The following is a 15,047-nucleotide window of genomic DNA, read 5'->3' as shown; positions in this document are numbered from 1 at the left end:
ACAAAAGCACTAATAAAAAAATTGCTCCAGGGCTTGCAACGTAGTTCAATATATTACCTTACTGGGAGAATGCAAGTTTCCAGTACACAGGACTTAACATTTCTTACATACTGCTTGACTAAAATCTTTACAAACATTGACTATATTCTATACAAGAAACACTTAAACAAGGGTAAAAGGAGAAACAGAATCCGTTAGTCGTCTCTTACGACATGCTGGGGAGCATCGGGTAAATTCTTCCCCCTAACCCGCGGGGGGTATAGAATGAGTGTGTAGTTATAGGTTTTTGGTGCCCACTTGTGTTGAAATAAAAACCCTGTGTTGTTGATTGTTTGCTATTAGTGTTTGTGAATGCGATTGTTTTGCTTGGTGGGATGTGAAATTGCTGAAGCTTTGACAGTTTTACAAGATCAGCTACATTTCTGGTGAACAAAACTGAATCATCACACATGGTCTTCAGCTTTTTCTTTTCTTCCTGTTCTCAGTTATAAGTGGGGTTTTTTTTATTAAAGAGTTACATCTTCAAGTGAAAATCGTCATTCTCTACAAATCATTCTCTAGCACCTGCATTGTACGAAACACATTCTGTCAATTTCCTGATACAAAGAGTTGTTCTTGTTTGTCTGCTGTGAGTGTGAGAATGTTATTTCTTCCGATGCCCCAGGATTTACTTATGGCACATCGGGAGAGTGACCAAAATATACATGAAACGTAACCAAAACTTTTATTTTTATTTAGTTGAAAAGGCAGAGACCAAATTTCAACTTACCCTTTCACACATACACATCAAACCATGTCTTTTGAAATGAAGTTACAGATTTATTTAATTCTATTGAAATAAGTATTTCTTAGCCACCCTCACAGGAAGAACTAAACTGCAATACATGTACTTTCAGTAAATATAACATACTATGACTTTGAGCCACAGGAAACCACTACTGCACCAAATAATGCAACCAAATTCTTAACAAGACAGACAGGGCTTAGTACTGCTAACATTGACTGACACTGAGTCTTTTCTATAGCGACAGACATCAATCGTATCTTTGGCAGCAAGCTGAGGATAACCTCACCTGACCATATGAATATTTATCTTATCCTTATGCCCATTAGGCCCCCCCAAAAATAGGTGTGGTTACGGTAACATAGCCAAAAAAAATAGGGTAGGTAGGTAGGCAATCACTTTTTTTTTTTTTAACTTTTTTTTCTAATGTGTACAAATTAAACCTACTTGACAGGGAAATAAGTGTGCGACACGGGCGCTTTCGCTTTCATTGCGTATTTTGCACTGGGTTTTTTTTTTTGTTTTTTTTTTTTTGTTGACAAATGTAATAAAAAGTTATAGGATCGGCCCCTAAAAATAGGGTAGGTCGGGTTACCGTAACCACACCTATTTTTTTTTTAGGCCTTACAATCTAAGAAGTCGCACATCTGATCATGAATGATAAAGTCCGGGTAGACGTTAAGCTGGGAGACATAACTTATGATCCTGCCTGGTCCACAACTTGTCAAGTATTTCAAAGCACTTCCATTTCATCTGACATCTGTTTCAAAGCACACATACACTCATCAGGTAACTGAATACATGTGAAGACATCCAATCTCCTGTCCAGTCATCAACCAGCATGATTCTTTGCTATGAAACAGATGAGCTGTAACGATCTTGCCAGGACGGTTGTAAAAGGAGACGAGTTGTTTGGCAGAGCAGGCATCCCACACATGCATCCTCCCTTCTTGACACACTGACAGCAGGAGATCTTTGTGGACTACAACTTGATTCCTTAGAAAAAACAAAACGGTAACTGTGAGTTCAGTGAGTGCAGTTATTATACAGCCTGCAGTTAAACCTGTCTAAAACGACCACCCTACGGAATTGACCAAAAATGGTTGATATAGACAGGTGGTCGCTTTGGAAAGGTGAATTTTACAGAAGCAACACCATGTCAGGGATCTTTTGGGTAGTCTTAATGGGCAGGTGGTCGTGGTCTAGAGGTGGTCGCCAGGGCAGCTTTGACTGTACCGTTTTATACATTAGTTCATTCATTCATTACTGGAGTGATAATAATAATTGTCAGTAAGTACTGGTGTCACATGACTGATGTGAACTAGTTGATTGGCTAATGGCGATGCGCTAAAACTGTTCAAGAGTGCGCTAACTTTTCCACAGAGCGTATTCTTCCGCCCTTTGCCTAAGCGAGACTGTACTCTCATCCTCAGAATTAATTAATGACATGTAGCTTATATTCAATCTCCACAATACCAAAATACCATAAATTTCCTGCTTCTCAATTAAAGCAGAAGTGTGTTTTTTTCTGACAGATTGCATGTGCCTGTGCCACAGTTGCCACTGATCTAAAAATAGAACCCGCTGTGTCTAATTTTTCAGTTTCGACTTGCGAAGAATCCTCTCATAAGTATGCCGTAGCTTATTATCCACATTACCAAATGATGAGTTAGTATACAATTCCCAGCAGCTAACAGAAAACACCAGTGTTATTCCGATAACGTACCAATTACTAGATCAGCATTTGGAATATATACGTAGCAGACTAGATTACACTGAAATACGACTGCATCTGTTCAGTAAATGAATGGTTTCCGAATTATTATTTCAAGGCAAGAACAATCGGAATCGAAAACGTGTAGGGTTTAGGACGTCCGTACCATATATAAGACTTATTACCAGCCTGCCTCATGCGTTCAGACTCAGTGCAACGTGACGAGCAATTTTTGTTTTTGGAATGCCGCAGTGGTTCGATTGCCCTAGCCTAGCAGACGACATAAACCCCGCTCAGCAAACTAACATGTTGGGCAAATGTGAACGAAAAAACAATGGGGATATAATACTTGTAGGGTTCAGAGCATTCTTACCGTTCATATTTAGTACCAGACTCCCCGATGAGTGAAGATACCACACGAGAAACATGCCACATTTATTTTGAAAATGAAAACCGTCGACCTTGGGGGTTAGCCAATTCAAGGGGAGTCACTCTGCACAGTCAATCCGTCGAAGCTCGACTTGAGGTTTCGAATCGCAAATAACTAAGAACACAGTCCTTTCTCCGAGTTAAAATGAGGTCTCTCTGAAAGATCATCACTGTTTAGCTTAACGCTACACTGGAATTTACCAACAGAAATTAAAACAAGAGTTTGCATGTGATGAAAGCACAATACACTTGAGACAGCCCACACAAAAGTAGATCTTCTACGACCTGACCACACAGTTATGCCTATTCAAATGCGCGTAGCAAAATGTGCGTGTTGTATCTTCTTTTTTCTCTGGCGGTACCGACAATATCGTTATTGAAACAATCCCAGTGCCCTAAGGGATTTATAGAGCAAATCTCGAAAATAATTATTGAACTCAGCGCCATGCGCTTCGTTCAATAATGAATTTTCTTGATTTGCTCTATAAATCCCTTAGTGCACTGGGATGTCTCAATAACTTAAATAATAATAATAATAAAACATTCTGTTATAACGCTGTTCACCGCCAAATGGCAGTCTCATGGCGCTTTACATTAGACATTAACATTTTACATATAAAAAGTTTTCTCGTAAGAAAAAACATACAAGCATCAAAAACAGGTCATAGACAATGACCACTTATAGTTATATAAGATAATCTAGAAAAATTGTTTTTAAAAAGATGAAAAAAAACACGTAAGATAACAGAATAACCGTTTTCCCTTCACAACCAGTGTCAAAGACCTAGGTACATAACTCTCTGAACAATCAGTAGAGGACACCAGTTTTCTCAAGAATGACTGCATTGTGTTTTAACGAAAATCTGAAAATGCCCTCTTTTGGGTTACTCTCCTTAGACTATATTCAAGTGGAAGTTTGTTGCCAACATTACTGCCTCATTTGCATTTGAAGATTTTTTGGTTTTTTTTTGCTTTACTTTTCACACTTTGGTGTACTTTGAAATAACATCAAAATAACTGAAATGAAACCAGTTCATACTTCGTTCAACATTTTTCCTTTTTAATCAGCCATTTTTGATTCAGTCGTCTTTTTTTTTTTAAAGCTGGCCACGGTAGAGTGACTGCTGTCCGTCTACCAGAATTAAGATTCATACTAACAAAGAAATATCTGTTTGTAATATGGTTGGCATAGTCACAGCCTAAATTTCACTACAAGTGTTGAAGGGTTTCTCAACTTGACACTCACCAGTTGCAATGCTGTTCAGAATGAGCCGTGAATTTCCTGACAACTTTGCCACTGTTCGCTGTGGGGTTCAGTGCCACGAGGCATACATCCCTACCTAGCTCAGCCTCCGCAGTGTGAATGAGCAAGTAACCCTTTGCAAACAAAATGAAAACATAGTTGATTGCATAATTAACTCAATAAAATAGCGTAAATAAGAAAATAAATATAAGATCACCAAAACCACACACGGAAAAGTAAAACTAGCAGGTCTGTGCTTCAATGGTATGTATTGATAATGCAGCCCTGTTAACATGTAACACTAACATGTACATTTCACTTCTACACAGAACTTGCAGATTCTGCAGTGACACATTATGTTAAAACACAGTGTAGCACTGGAAAACCCTGCTTCGGCAGATTTTTGGCAGGGAATTATTATCATAATCACATTTGCCCCATCCCACTCCTTTTGGTAAATGCACGGTTGTTTGATTTTTGTCATTCTTTATTTCATGTTACAAAAGTTTTCACTGTGGTATTAATGCATTTACCTGCAAAAAGTAGCAGGAAAACATCCTTGACATCTTCGGAACTGAAGCTGGCCAAGACATGGACATGATCAGTGTACCCTTCTTGTGATTCCTGAAAGAAAAGATATTACTATGCACTACATACACCATTAAATTAATAAATACTTGCATCATGATACTTGATTAATTTTTGTTCAGAACATCAACCATTGAGATGGTTCCTCCTTGAGACAAAAAAAAAAAAAAAAAAAAAAAACCTGAAACGCCTGGACTCCTATCTGCTGGAAAATACTTTCTATATTAGTGTGTGGAAAAAATTAAAATGGCATGCGGTTTCATAGTGGGCAGAAGGGGATAAAACTCTTATCTGTTCAGAATTCATAAAAATTAACAATAATTATGACAACACACAGTCTGCAACAAAGAAATTGTCTGTGCATTTGTCTGCTGACATCTTGCAATGCAAACCCCAACAACTTAACCACACACACACACACACACACACACACACACACACACACACACACACACACACACACACACACACACACACACACACACACACTACCACCAACCCAACAAAACAAGCCTGACTATCCCCAGAAATGAAAACTTCCACTCCCAAGTTCCCAGCACTCACCAAATCAGTATTCTCTGGTCCTCAGCAATTCCAACAGCTGCATCAGGTAGATCTTGCACCAGGCGCAAGTCAACAAGCTGAGCCTCCACCTCTTCCATCACCACCTCTGCGGTGACAGAATTCTGGTACCAATCCACCATGTACGTCTTGCCTCTTGTGTAGACCTTGTCTGTGGCGAACACTAACATTGTGCAAAGGGACGATGGCAGTCCATTGCAGAATAGTCTGAAACATGATCTACTGGTAAAAAGTAAATGCTGTATATGGAAACACAGTAAAAGCAAATTATTGGGGAAAATATACAGCAGCACAAACAGATTGCAAATCAACTTTGTATAGCAAAATTGTGATATATTTACGACTTCTTTAAATGGCTGTCCACAATTCTGAAGAAAAAAGTATTCAAACTTGTAAACAACCGCATAATTATTAAATTGTATTTAAAAAATGTGCATACCTCAATGCAAAAAACAAAACACACAACAAACAGAAAATTGTACATGAAACCAACATTGAGACTTTATTAGTTTATACCATAAAAACTCTCTTACCATGACAGAATCTCATGAGAAGCATGATTCAGTAACAAAATCAACGAACACACATTTTTTTTTATAAAATAAACATTGAGACTTTACTGTTTACACTATGCAAACGTTTACCATGACAGAGCTCACGTGAAGCATGATTCAGCAACACAACCACACAGAATCAAACCACCAAAAAGAACATTCAGTGATGGCCTGCAACTAAAGTTCAGCACATAATATTATCAAACCTGTGCGGGGTGACAGGAGAAGGCAAAGGCAGACTAAAACGCTGGGTGTGCTGGGTATCCCAGGCATACACAAACACTGTGAGGAAAGGGGACTCAGACACAGTGCTCACACCCCATAAAAGAACTGACAGTTGGTCATCTGAGGTGAAAATCCTGCATGCTCCTTGGGCTTCGCTGGTCTGCACACAGACATCTACCAATAAACAAATCAAACTGAAATCTTACATGAGTGAATGATGAAAAGGTAACTCGATCACTCTCCTTAGACAAAGAAAACTTGGTCATGCAGGCCATAGGAGATTCTAGATCCAAAGTTATTTTAAACTGTTGTGTTTACTCTGGGGAAAACAGATGCTAAATTAATTACTGATCTGCATCAATAAAATGGGTTTGTTTTCAGACTGACATAATGTACATGTATATTATATTGCGTACAAAGCTATAAATTCTGATAGTCTGTGATTTAATTTCCAACCGAGTATCAATGAGCGCTTCTGGGGTGATAAAGTCTGTGATTTAATTTCCAACCGAGTATCAATGAGCGCTTCTGGGGTGATAACGCGAGACAACTCCTGTGATCTTGCCGCGAGGTTCCGTCTGTTACCATTGTAATTTTACCGTATAAAATGCACGACTTACACACAAACTGTTACCAAAGCCACATGCTATTTGGGACCAATGCACGTTTTTTTCCTTTCTCATGTGATCTTGCCGCGAGGTTCCGCCTGTTACCAGCCGAAAGAAAGAAGGGGCATAACCTCATCAGTACCGCCCATTTCACTGCCATACATGTGTACAAATGTAGTAGCTACTCATACATTTAAGACACCAAACAATCTCACAAAGTCAGAAATCTTGTCTTGAAAGAGTTGTTTCAAAAGGTGTGTGTGTGTGTGTTCCACTGGGTATATATGTGACCGTTGTCTTTGCAAAAGAAACAATATTTCACCTGAGGCAAGTACCAGTGGAACTCTGCTGACCACTCCTTCTGGTCATCCAGAGTCCACAGTGTGAGAGTTGTTGTCTGCACGCTCAGAATGAAGGTTGTCGCTTCATCATCTGTAGTGGCTGTGCCCACGACAGTGTCCACCACTGGATCTCTGCAGCCAGACTGAAACACACCAAGCATAAATTTGACGAATTAACATTAACAAGAATTTAAACTCTATACAAATTGCTGAAGGATATTTTTAGCACTTTATTTCATATTCAATAACAATAGTTTTTTTCATTTTTTTGATAAATGTCTTTGATGACGTCATATCCGGCTTTTCGTGAAAGTTGAGGCGGCACTGTCACGCTCTCATTTTTCAACCAAATTGGTTGAAATTTTGGTCAAGTAATCTTCGACGAAGCCCGGACTTTGGTATTGCATTTCAGCTTGAAGGCTTAAAAATTAATTAATGAGTTTGCTCATTAAAGTTGTCATTAAAATCGATTTTTTGCAAACAGATTTAAAATTGATTGCATCGTATTCTTCATCACATTCTGAATCTAAAAATATATCTATATATATATATACGACTAGTGTCTGTCTGTCTGTCTGTCTGTCTGTCTGTTCGCGATGCACAGCCAAAGTTCTCGGTGGATCTTTTTCAAATTTGGACACCGTATTCAGCTACACCCCGGACACAACCTCATCGATGAGATATTTCAACATGTGCTCTCAGCACGCAGCGCTGTGCGCGCTGAACCGATTTTTTTTGTTTTTGTTTTTTTGTTGTCGGGATCCACTACCAGTAACTCTTCCTTATCTTCTCCAGTGTTTTCAGCCGCGATTATCTCCCTTCCTCCATGTGGCGTCAATCCATATTCCCGTTACTACGTTACTATTTTTAGGTCACTGCACGTTACTATTTTTAGAAGGTCTCCAGTGTTTTGCGCGTTTATCTCCTTTCCTTCGTGCGCCGGCGAAGCCGGCATACACCCGGCTCCCAGGCGCAGCCTGGTATTCGGCTCTACTTCTTCCCGGCGAAGCCGGTACCCGGCGAAGCGGGTAATCATCTAGGACATATATATATGTCATGTTTACTCTTAAAATGTGATCACAATTAACGAAAATAGATTTTTTAATTTTTTTTAATTTTTTTTTATTTTATTTTTTTTTTTCCTTACATCTGTTCCTTGTCCCGGTGTGCACTCACGTCGCCCCGTCCCTGCACTCACTGTTCCATCCACATCTGAATTTCGTTCCGCTGCCAGACTTGTCGATTTTACAGACGCTCCAGGGAGGGATGTCGGGTCGTTGCGGTAGGCTACCCTCGGAAGATGACACTGCACTTCTGCTGAGTCACTTCGACGGTGTTCAGTAGTGGGTCTGTCCCGAGCTAACGGACGCAGCCCACTACCTACTATGCCCCCTACTAACGACATTAACAGCTAAGTCGCGGAGCAAGACTGAGTGAGGGTCCCCTCCAGAGAGCAGACCGCCACCATGTCCCTCCGTCGACCCCCCAGAACGTCACACGTTGAGGACTGACAGCAGAAGTACTATTCAGGGAAGGATCGAACAAGAACACTGAGACCAAGGTCACCATGAGAGCTCCGGGCATGAAGGGCCACAAGAGCAAGGACACTTTATAATTTTGGATGATTAATGAGATGAGGATGATTATAATGATGATGCTATGGATTTCCAATTTGGTTTGAGACTACGTGACAGGGCAGCACTCTACGCTTACTGTCATAATATATCCTGGTGTCAACCAGGCCCGAGAACTGCCGCACCTGCGGTGTTGGTCAGGTAAACAGAACCTGAGCACCCTCAAAGTCGCATTCGTTAAGTGAATGACACTCGGCTGTGTGATTCCAGCCTTCCCATAGGAACCATAGCACTTCCACTCTGGGTAGGAGCCGACCGTAGCCCGAAAAACCCACATGACCCTGATGGGATTCGAACCCACGACCTCCCGGCCCACAGCCCGATGCGCTAACCACTGCGCTACGGGGGCCAGTAACGAAAATAGATTAATTAGTCTTACGATAAAAATTTAAGAAATCGATCCAAAAATGATTTCATCTGACATCTTATTCTTTATCATTTCCTGATTCCAAAAACATATAGATATGATAGGTTGTATTCAAAACAAGCTCCGAAAGTTAACAAGAATACAGAAAAGCGCGCTTTCCTGCTTAGCACAATACGCTACCGCGCTATTCTGGCGTGTTAATTTCACTGCGTTTTGCACGTGGAAGGTGAGCGATTTCCTTCTCGCGGGGATTGACAAAACTGTACTGTCTTGGTGAAAAACTACAGTGCGTTCACTTTCATTCCGTGAGTTCGACAGCTTGACTAAATGTAGTAATTTCGCCTTACGCGACTTGTTGTTTTCCTATAATAACCCACCAAACTCTGACAAAGATTACTCAGGATCTTGTCCTTGCATACTTTGTTTTGTGCTTGATGTATACACAACAGGGGATAAGGCGTTGGCAGGTCCACACATAAATTGCCTGTCTTAGCAAACGACTGACAATGCTGAATTCATTAGACAAACCAAGAACTTACAACGTGAATGTTCATTCAATCTTACCTCCGCACAACCAGTGTATCTCATCCAAGAATAGTCCCCCGTGTGTTTCTGATCACTGTCCTTGCTTTTTGAAGGCGTGAACACTGGTCTGGGTCTGACTCTATCGTCTTTCAAAAGTCCACCCTCTTCATCATAGCCGCACTGTTTACTGACAGATCCATCACTTGCTGCAGTATCCTTACTGCTTTGTGACTGGGTACCAAAGAGGATTGGCGAAGAACAAGCTTCTGTGCTGACAGTAGGTGGAGTAGTCTTTGGTGTGGCCAGAAGCCTCCCCTGATCTGGATTTACATTCAGACTCTTTGGCGACTCTGTTGTCGTGCTGTTCTGTGGATCACATCTGTCTGCTTCACCAGGTAAACTCCCATCTTCAAAATGTTTGCATTCTTTCTGTCCGCTGCTTCTAAAACTAAAATTGTCACAATGACTTTGCCTGTCTGTATTGTCTTGTTTTACCGATTGTTTCGCTTTCAGTTTCAGTGCTTTCTTCCTGCTGAATTTGCCGGTATGTGTCTTTGGCTGAGACAAATTTGTTTTTGGCCCACTACTGCCGTTGCGGTCTTTGGAAGCTTCTTCATCATGTTTTGGACCCTCAATGTCACGATCATGCACAGTGCTGCTGAATTGTGTTATATCTGCAGGGTTTTCACAGGCTGCACATAGTGATTCGATCGCTGGCTGCAACTTTTCATGCATGCCTGAATTTGCCCGAAGCGGTTTGGTGAAATCTGCCTTCAAACATGCTGATTCACTACTCCTGTAAGTTTGAACATCACTTGTAGGTTCAGGTTGTTCTTCTTCCAGAGCAGCATTTGTCCCCAAGTCAAAATCTGCAGTACAGAATCTCTGACTTAATAGGTCAGGGTCTATTTCTGTTTCTGGGATCACTTCAATATCCATAGAGTTTACAACATAATGTCCAGTTGGAATACTTGATTCAGTGTCATCTTTTGTCTGCTTCCCCGTTTCTTTGTTTTTCTCAAAGGCCAGACTTGCGATGTCTTCAGGCAGTTTGAACTCTACAAAGGATGGATCTCTTTTCGCCTCGTCGACCAGGAACTGGAACAAGGATGACAACAGCAATGCCTTCTTTGTCTTCTTCTGTTTTCTGGCCAGATTGAAGAAGTTGTTCTCATGCGAAGAACGTCTTTGTGATGATGTGCTTTGTGATAAAAGTTTGTCACTGCTGTCAAACTCAAACCCAGACAGACGAGGAGACCTACGCTGCACTAAAGCTGACATGCTTTTTTGCCTCCCCCTCCTTGTGCTACTGCTGAATGATTTTTGTGAACCCTCTGAAAGAAAGTCTTCGGTAAGTTCAAACTGAGAGAAGGGAATTGCATCAAGTTCTGTGTAATCAAGAAACTGGTCTTGTCCACGCTGATCCTGCTTCTGTGACTGTGAGGATGAGGACTGCTGCATGCTTTCGGATGCAACACCTTCTGCACTACCAATGTCCTGCAGCTTCAATGAAGCTGTGCTTTCTTTACAAGTAGGCACAGTCGCGGTCTGACTGCAAGTCTTCTGGCCTGGTTCACCTGTCTTGTTTGGGGTATGTTCAGTCAGTATAGTTTTAGATATTCCGTCAGTCACAGTTTCGTCTGCTGTGGTATTACAATTCTTAACTTGAGCACAAGTCTCACCCTGCTCAACCGTAGCACAAGCTGTTCCAATGTTTGCAACATGTTTCACAGCTTTAGTTTTTTCAGAGTTCAGCTGCTCAGCCTTCTTGAGCTGGTCATTTTCATAGCCAGTCACAGAAGCAATAGTACTTTCAGATGACTGTTTTGCCTGTTTAGAAACCAGATCCATGCTATCATTCTGTAATTCTTGCAAGGTACCCTCACCACATGAGCTTATTTCTTTATGTAGTTCCAGGGTGAATTCAGAATTCTCCAAAGAGTGAAAGTCTGTAATTCTGTCTAATTCAGGAGGTAAAACCTGAGGATATGTGCCCATTAAGTCTGTATCCCTCATACTCTTAAAGGATGGTGTAATCGCCAAGGAGTCATCAACTTCTGAGATGTCAACTGAAGTCTGCGTGACACGAACTTCTGTCTTTTCATTCTCCGCTTTTCCATGAGTATCAGAACTTGGGCTGTTTGTCTCAACATCTCCTTTCACATCTGTTTTAACTTGCTCATTTTCAACAGCTATCCTTCCCCTGGAAGCTCCTGTTACATTTGCGATGTCTAGAGGCTCTTTGGCGCTGTCACCAGCTGAGGTAACTGAACTAGTGACACATTCTGTTGTACCTGGTTGTGCAAGTGATGCACATGGTTGTTTTTCTTCAGTCAAATCAGCAGACTTGCTTGTTGAAGCACACTGAGACAAAGTACTGCTCTCTGTCTTGGCCTGGTGATTCAGTTCCTTGATTTTTTGTTTCACATGTGCTTTCACCCTTGCTGCCCTCTTTGCTTTCTGTAAACCAAAGATATTATTGAAATCATTTCTACAACACAACATTGACAGATTCAGCTGTGTGACTTTGTTTTGTACTCATGCAGTATTAGAAATAACAGTACTGCCTCTCTAAACAAATGTTTGACCCAAAGCACACAAAAATAAACCAGAAGCTGGAGGTTGGTAAACAAGGCTTTACTTTTTCTGCAGTTGAACTCCTTTAAACTCAGTTTTACTAAATGTATTGAGGTCTAACGAATGACGTCTCACAACGTGCGTGGTCGTCCTTGGCGGTCAAGAAAGCCGCCGCGATCATTGCGCAGACGACACTTCTAGACCGCCAATATTTTTTGTGCGCATCACGTGCTCCACATAAATCGGCCGGAAACGAAGCAATTGGGAAACCTGGATAGAAAAATGTGGCAGTTTTCAAAGTACAGGTTATCAGTAAGTTATAATCAATTTGTGTACACACATCATATTATGTTCATTTATTTTGTTAACAGATTATTTTCCCATTTAATTACTTCCAACAAAGACGACATTTTTTAGGTACATTTAAGATTATACCGTTATGGTGCTAACATAACAACAACAACAAGAGCAGCAGCAAGCTAGGCTATCATTATCAAAGTATCATGATCACAAAGACATGAACAGAATGCAATTGCACAAACATCATTACCTCTAACTTCTTTTGTTTTTGAGCTAACTCCTCCTTCATCAACTCCAGTTTTGCAGCCAACTGAAAAAAGATAAACACAAAATTAAATGATCGAATTCAAAGTCTAGTTTAGTGGTTATAAATTCATCAAGGACTAAAACGGTAACAATGCAAACATTTGAACAAAACAATTTTACAATGCTCAACCTTGAAATTGATCGAGGCATTTATTACACAGACCTGTTTCCGTTCCATTGTTTTACTTGCAGTCAGCTTCTGATTGAGTCATCAATCTGCTCAGGGACACAAACTGTAGCCGTTGAAATATATCACATCAGACCTGCAAAACAGTGATTGGAACAGAACTTAATTTACAGCAAGCAAACAAATGTATGACAGTGTTGCAATTTGCATGCAGAAGAAAAACATATTTTGCAAGTGTGATGAATTTCATTGTATTCACTGCTCACTGGATGATTCATGCAATAAAAGTGTTTCCTGCATATTTTCGATAATTAACAGCTTTCTCGTCCTGCTCTTATGTGTGCTTTACAATTACAATCACATGTATTTTGTGATCTTCTTTAGAGTTGCAGCCAGCATCAACTGGATCCATTCATTTAATTCATGATGATGGGAGCAAACAATCTATTAACTTAAGTATTATCCCCGAGTACGCTAGTACAAGGGTCCAGCAGACTTTAATTGTCTGTGTGTGTGTGTGTCTCGACTTAACAGCTTGCTGGGAAACTACTGGGCGCAGTTCGTTCAAAAGTTGATACACTAACTTGATAATAGGTCCGATTGATCGTATTAAAACTTCATAATGTTACCTGGGACCTAAATGCGAAATAAACCACAAAAAAACGACTTGGCGGCGGGGGGAATTCGCGGAGCCACAGCCAGCCAGGCAGTCTCATAGAACAGCCGAACGCGTCACACATTGACAAGAAATATAGCGTCATAAAAAGATTACGTCACGGTCAAAAGTCTTTGACGTCTTTTTCTCTCGCGCGGTGTGTGTGTGTGTTCATTTTGTGCACATGTGTTAGTGTTACTGTGTGTGTGTGTGTGTGTGTGTGTGTGTGTGTGTGTGTGTGTGCGTGCGTGCGCGTGCATGAGTCTGTACTCATGTGTGTGTGTGTATGTGTGTGTGTGTGTGTAGAGGAAGAGAGAGAGGGAGTGAGGGAGAGAGAGTGTGTGTGTGTGTGTGTGTGTGTGTGTGTGTGAATGTGTGTGTGTGCATTTTCACTGTGATCAAATTACAAATAAAAGAGAAAGGCCAGTCACCACGCACATCCTCGGCTCGCATGCAATGTATTTATATAGCAAAGGGAATGCCTGTAATTCACACAGATCAATCACTTGGTCTTAAACGTGCACAAGACAAAAACTTTCATACTGAGAGAGCGAGCCAATCTGAAGAGTACTCAGGTCCAGCGCGAGCGTTTTTTATTATTAAAGTTTCAAAATCAATCAATCAATCAATGAGTCTTTTATCGCGCATATTCCGTGGGTACAGTTCTAGGCGCTCTGCAGTGATGCCGTGTGAGATGAAATTTTATACGGCCAGTAGATTGCAGCCATTTCGGCGCATTTACCTTTTACGGCCTATTATTCCAAGTCACACGGGTATAGGTAGACAATTATTAACTGTGCCTAAGCAATTTTGCCAGGAAAGACCCTTTTGTCAATCGTGGGATCTTTAACGTGCACACCCAAAATAAGCCTAATCGATCCCTTTGGTTAGCCACATGTCAGCTAGTTGTTTGTTTTTACTATCTAAACCCTGGCATGGCAGGTGTGTGTGTGTGTGTGTGCTTGAAGTAGATAATGAGTCTGACACAAAGCAGTAGATTATCTAGCATTAGCTAGATGGCCTGGGTTTTAATACTAATTATAGATATATTGTGATGGATCCGCATGCATACATGTGCTACATCTAAGTTCGGGATTTCACCTTGATCACCAGCCTCTTTGAGCCTGGTGTACTGCTATCTTCCAGTGTCGCGTCCTTGTCTTTGTATGTCTGATAATGGCCTGCTAATCTTATCTGCCTTCTTTTCAACAACTCCCTTTCCCATCTCTCTCGGTTTTGGCCCAAAACTGTCGTCTGCTACATCGATCTCCATTAACATGACTAAAACCAGTAAAAGAGCCTTTCGTTAAAATAGAGCCGGTTACATTTACACCTTCCTTCAATAAAACAACAATAAAGTACATTCACATATATATGTATAGAAAACCCAGAGTTTATGCGTTGAAAATAACACCAAATGGTCGACGAACTCTTTTTTCTGAACTTGCCGCCATCCCCCTGCCATCTCCTGCGCATGCGTGTAAAAAC

The 15,047-nt window shown here is 40.9% G+C and overlaps 1 protein-coding gene across 2 annotated transcripts; it reads right to left on the bottom strand.

The window, feature by feature from the left end:
- Positions 1-334: 334 nt before the first annotated feature.
- LOC138959601 (serine-rich adhesin for platelets-like) lies at positions 335-15,028 on the bottom strand. Of its 2 annotated transcripts, none has more exons than XM_070331159.1 (10): positions 14,990-15,028; positions 12,941-13,040; positions 12,722-12,781; positions 9,634-12,054; positions 7,050-7,211; positions 6,101-6,279; positions 5,323-5,547; positions 4,704-4,794; positions 4,174-4,304; positions 335-1,780 (listed from the first exon to the last, which is right to left on the bottom strand). In XM_070331159.1, exons 2-10 carry the CDS (start codon positions 12,953-12,955, stop codon positions 1,570-1,572), a joined length of 3,495 nt encoding a protein of 1,164 aa, XP_070187260.1. In that variant the 5' UTR covers positions 12,956-13,040; positions 14,990-15,028; the 3' UTR covers positions 335-1,569. The 2 variants fall into 2 exon arrangements, with proteins under 2 accessions (XP_070187260.1, XP_070187259.1); XM_070331158.1 differs by having other exon boundaries at positions 14,661-15,015.
- Between the last annotated feature and the right edge of the window lie 19 nt (positions 15,029-15,047).

Source organism: Littorina saxatilis, linkage group LG2 (genome assembly GCF_037325665.1).
Source record: "Littorina saxatilis isolate snail1 linkage group LG2, US_GU_Lsax_2.0, whole genome shotgun sequence".
In the NCBI taxonomy this organism is placed as follows: Eukaryota; Metazoa; Mollusca; class Gastropoda; order Littorinimorpha; family Littorinidae; genus Littorina; species Littorina saxatilis.
This window is presented reverse-complemented; position numbering and strand designations above follow the sequence as displayed.

Coding starts and splice junctions, on each gene's coding strand:
- LOC138959601 (XM_070331159.1), bottom strand. Junction 4,795..5,322: donor GACCAGAGAATACTGATTTG/GTGAGTGCTGGG, acceptor CTTTTCTTTCAG/GAATCACAAGAAGGGTACAC. Junction 1,781..4,173: donor TCTGAACAGCATTGCAACTG/GTGAGTGTCAAG, acceptor GTTTTTTCTAAG/GAATCAAGTTGTAGTCCACA.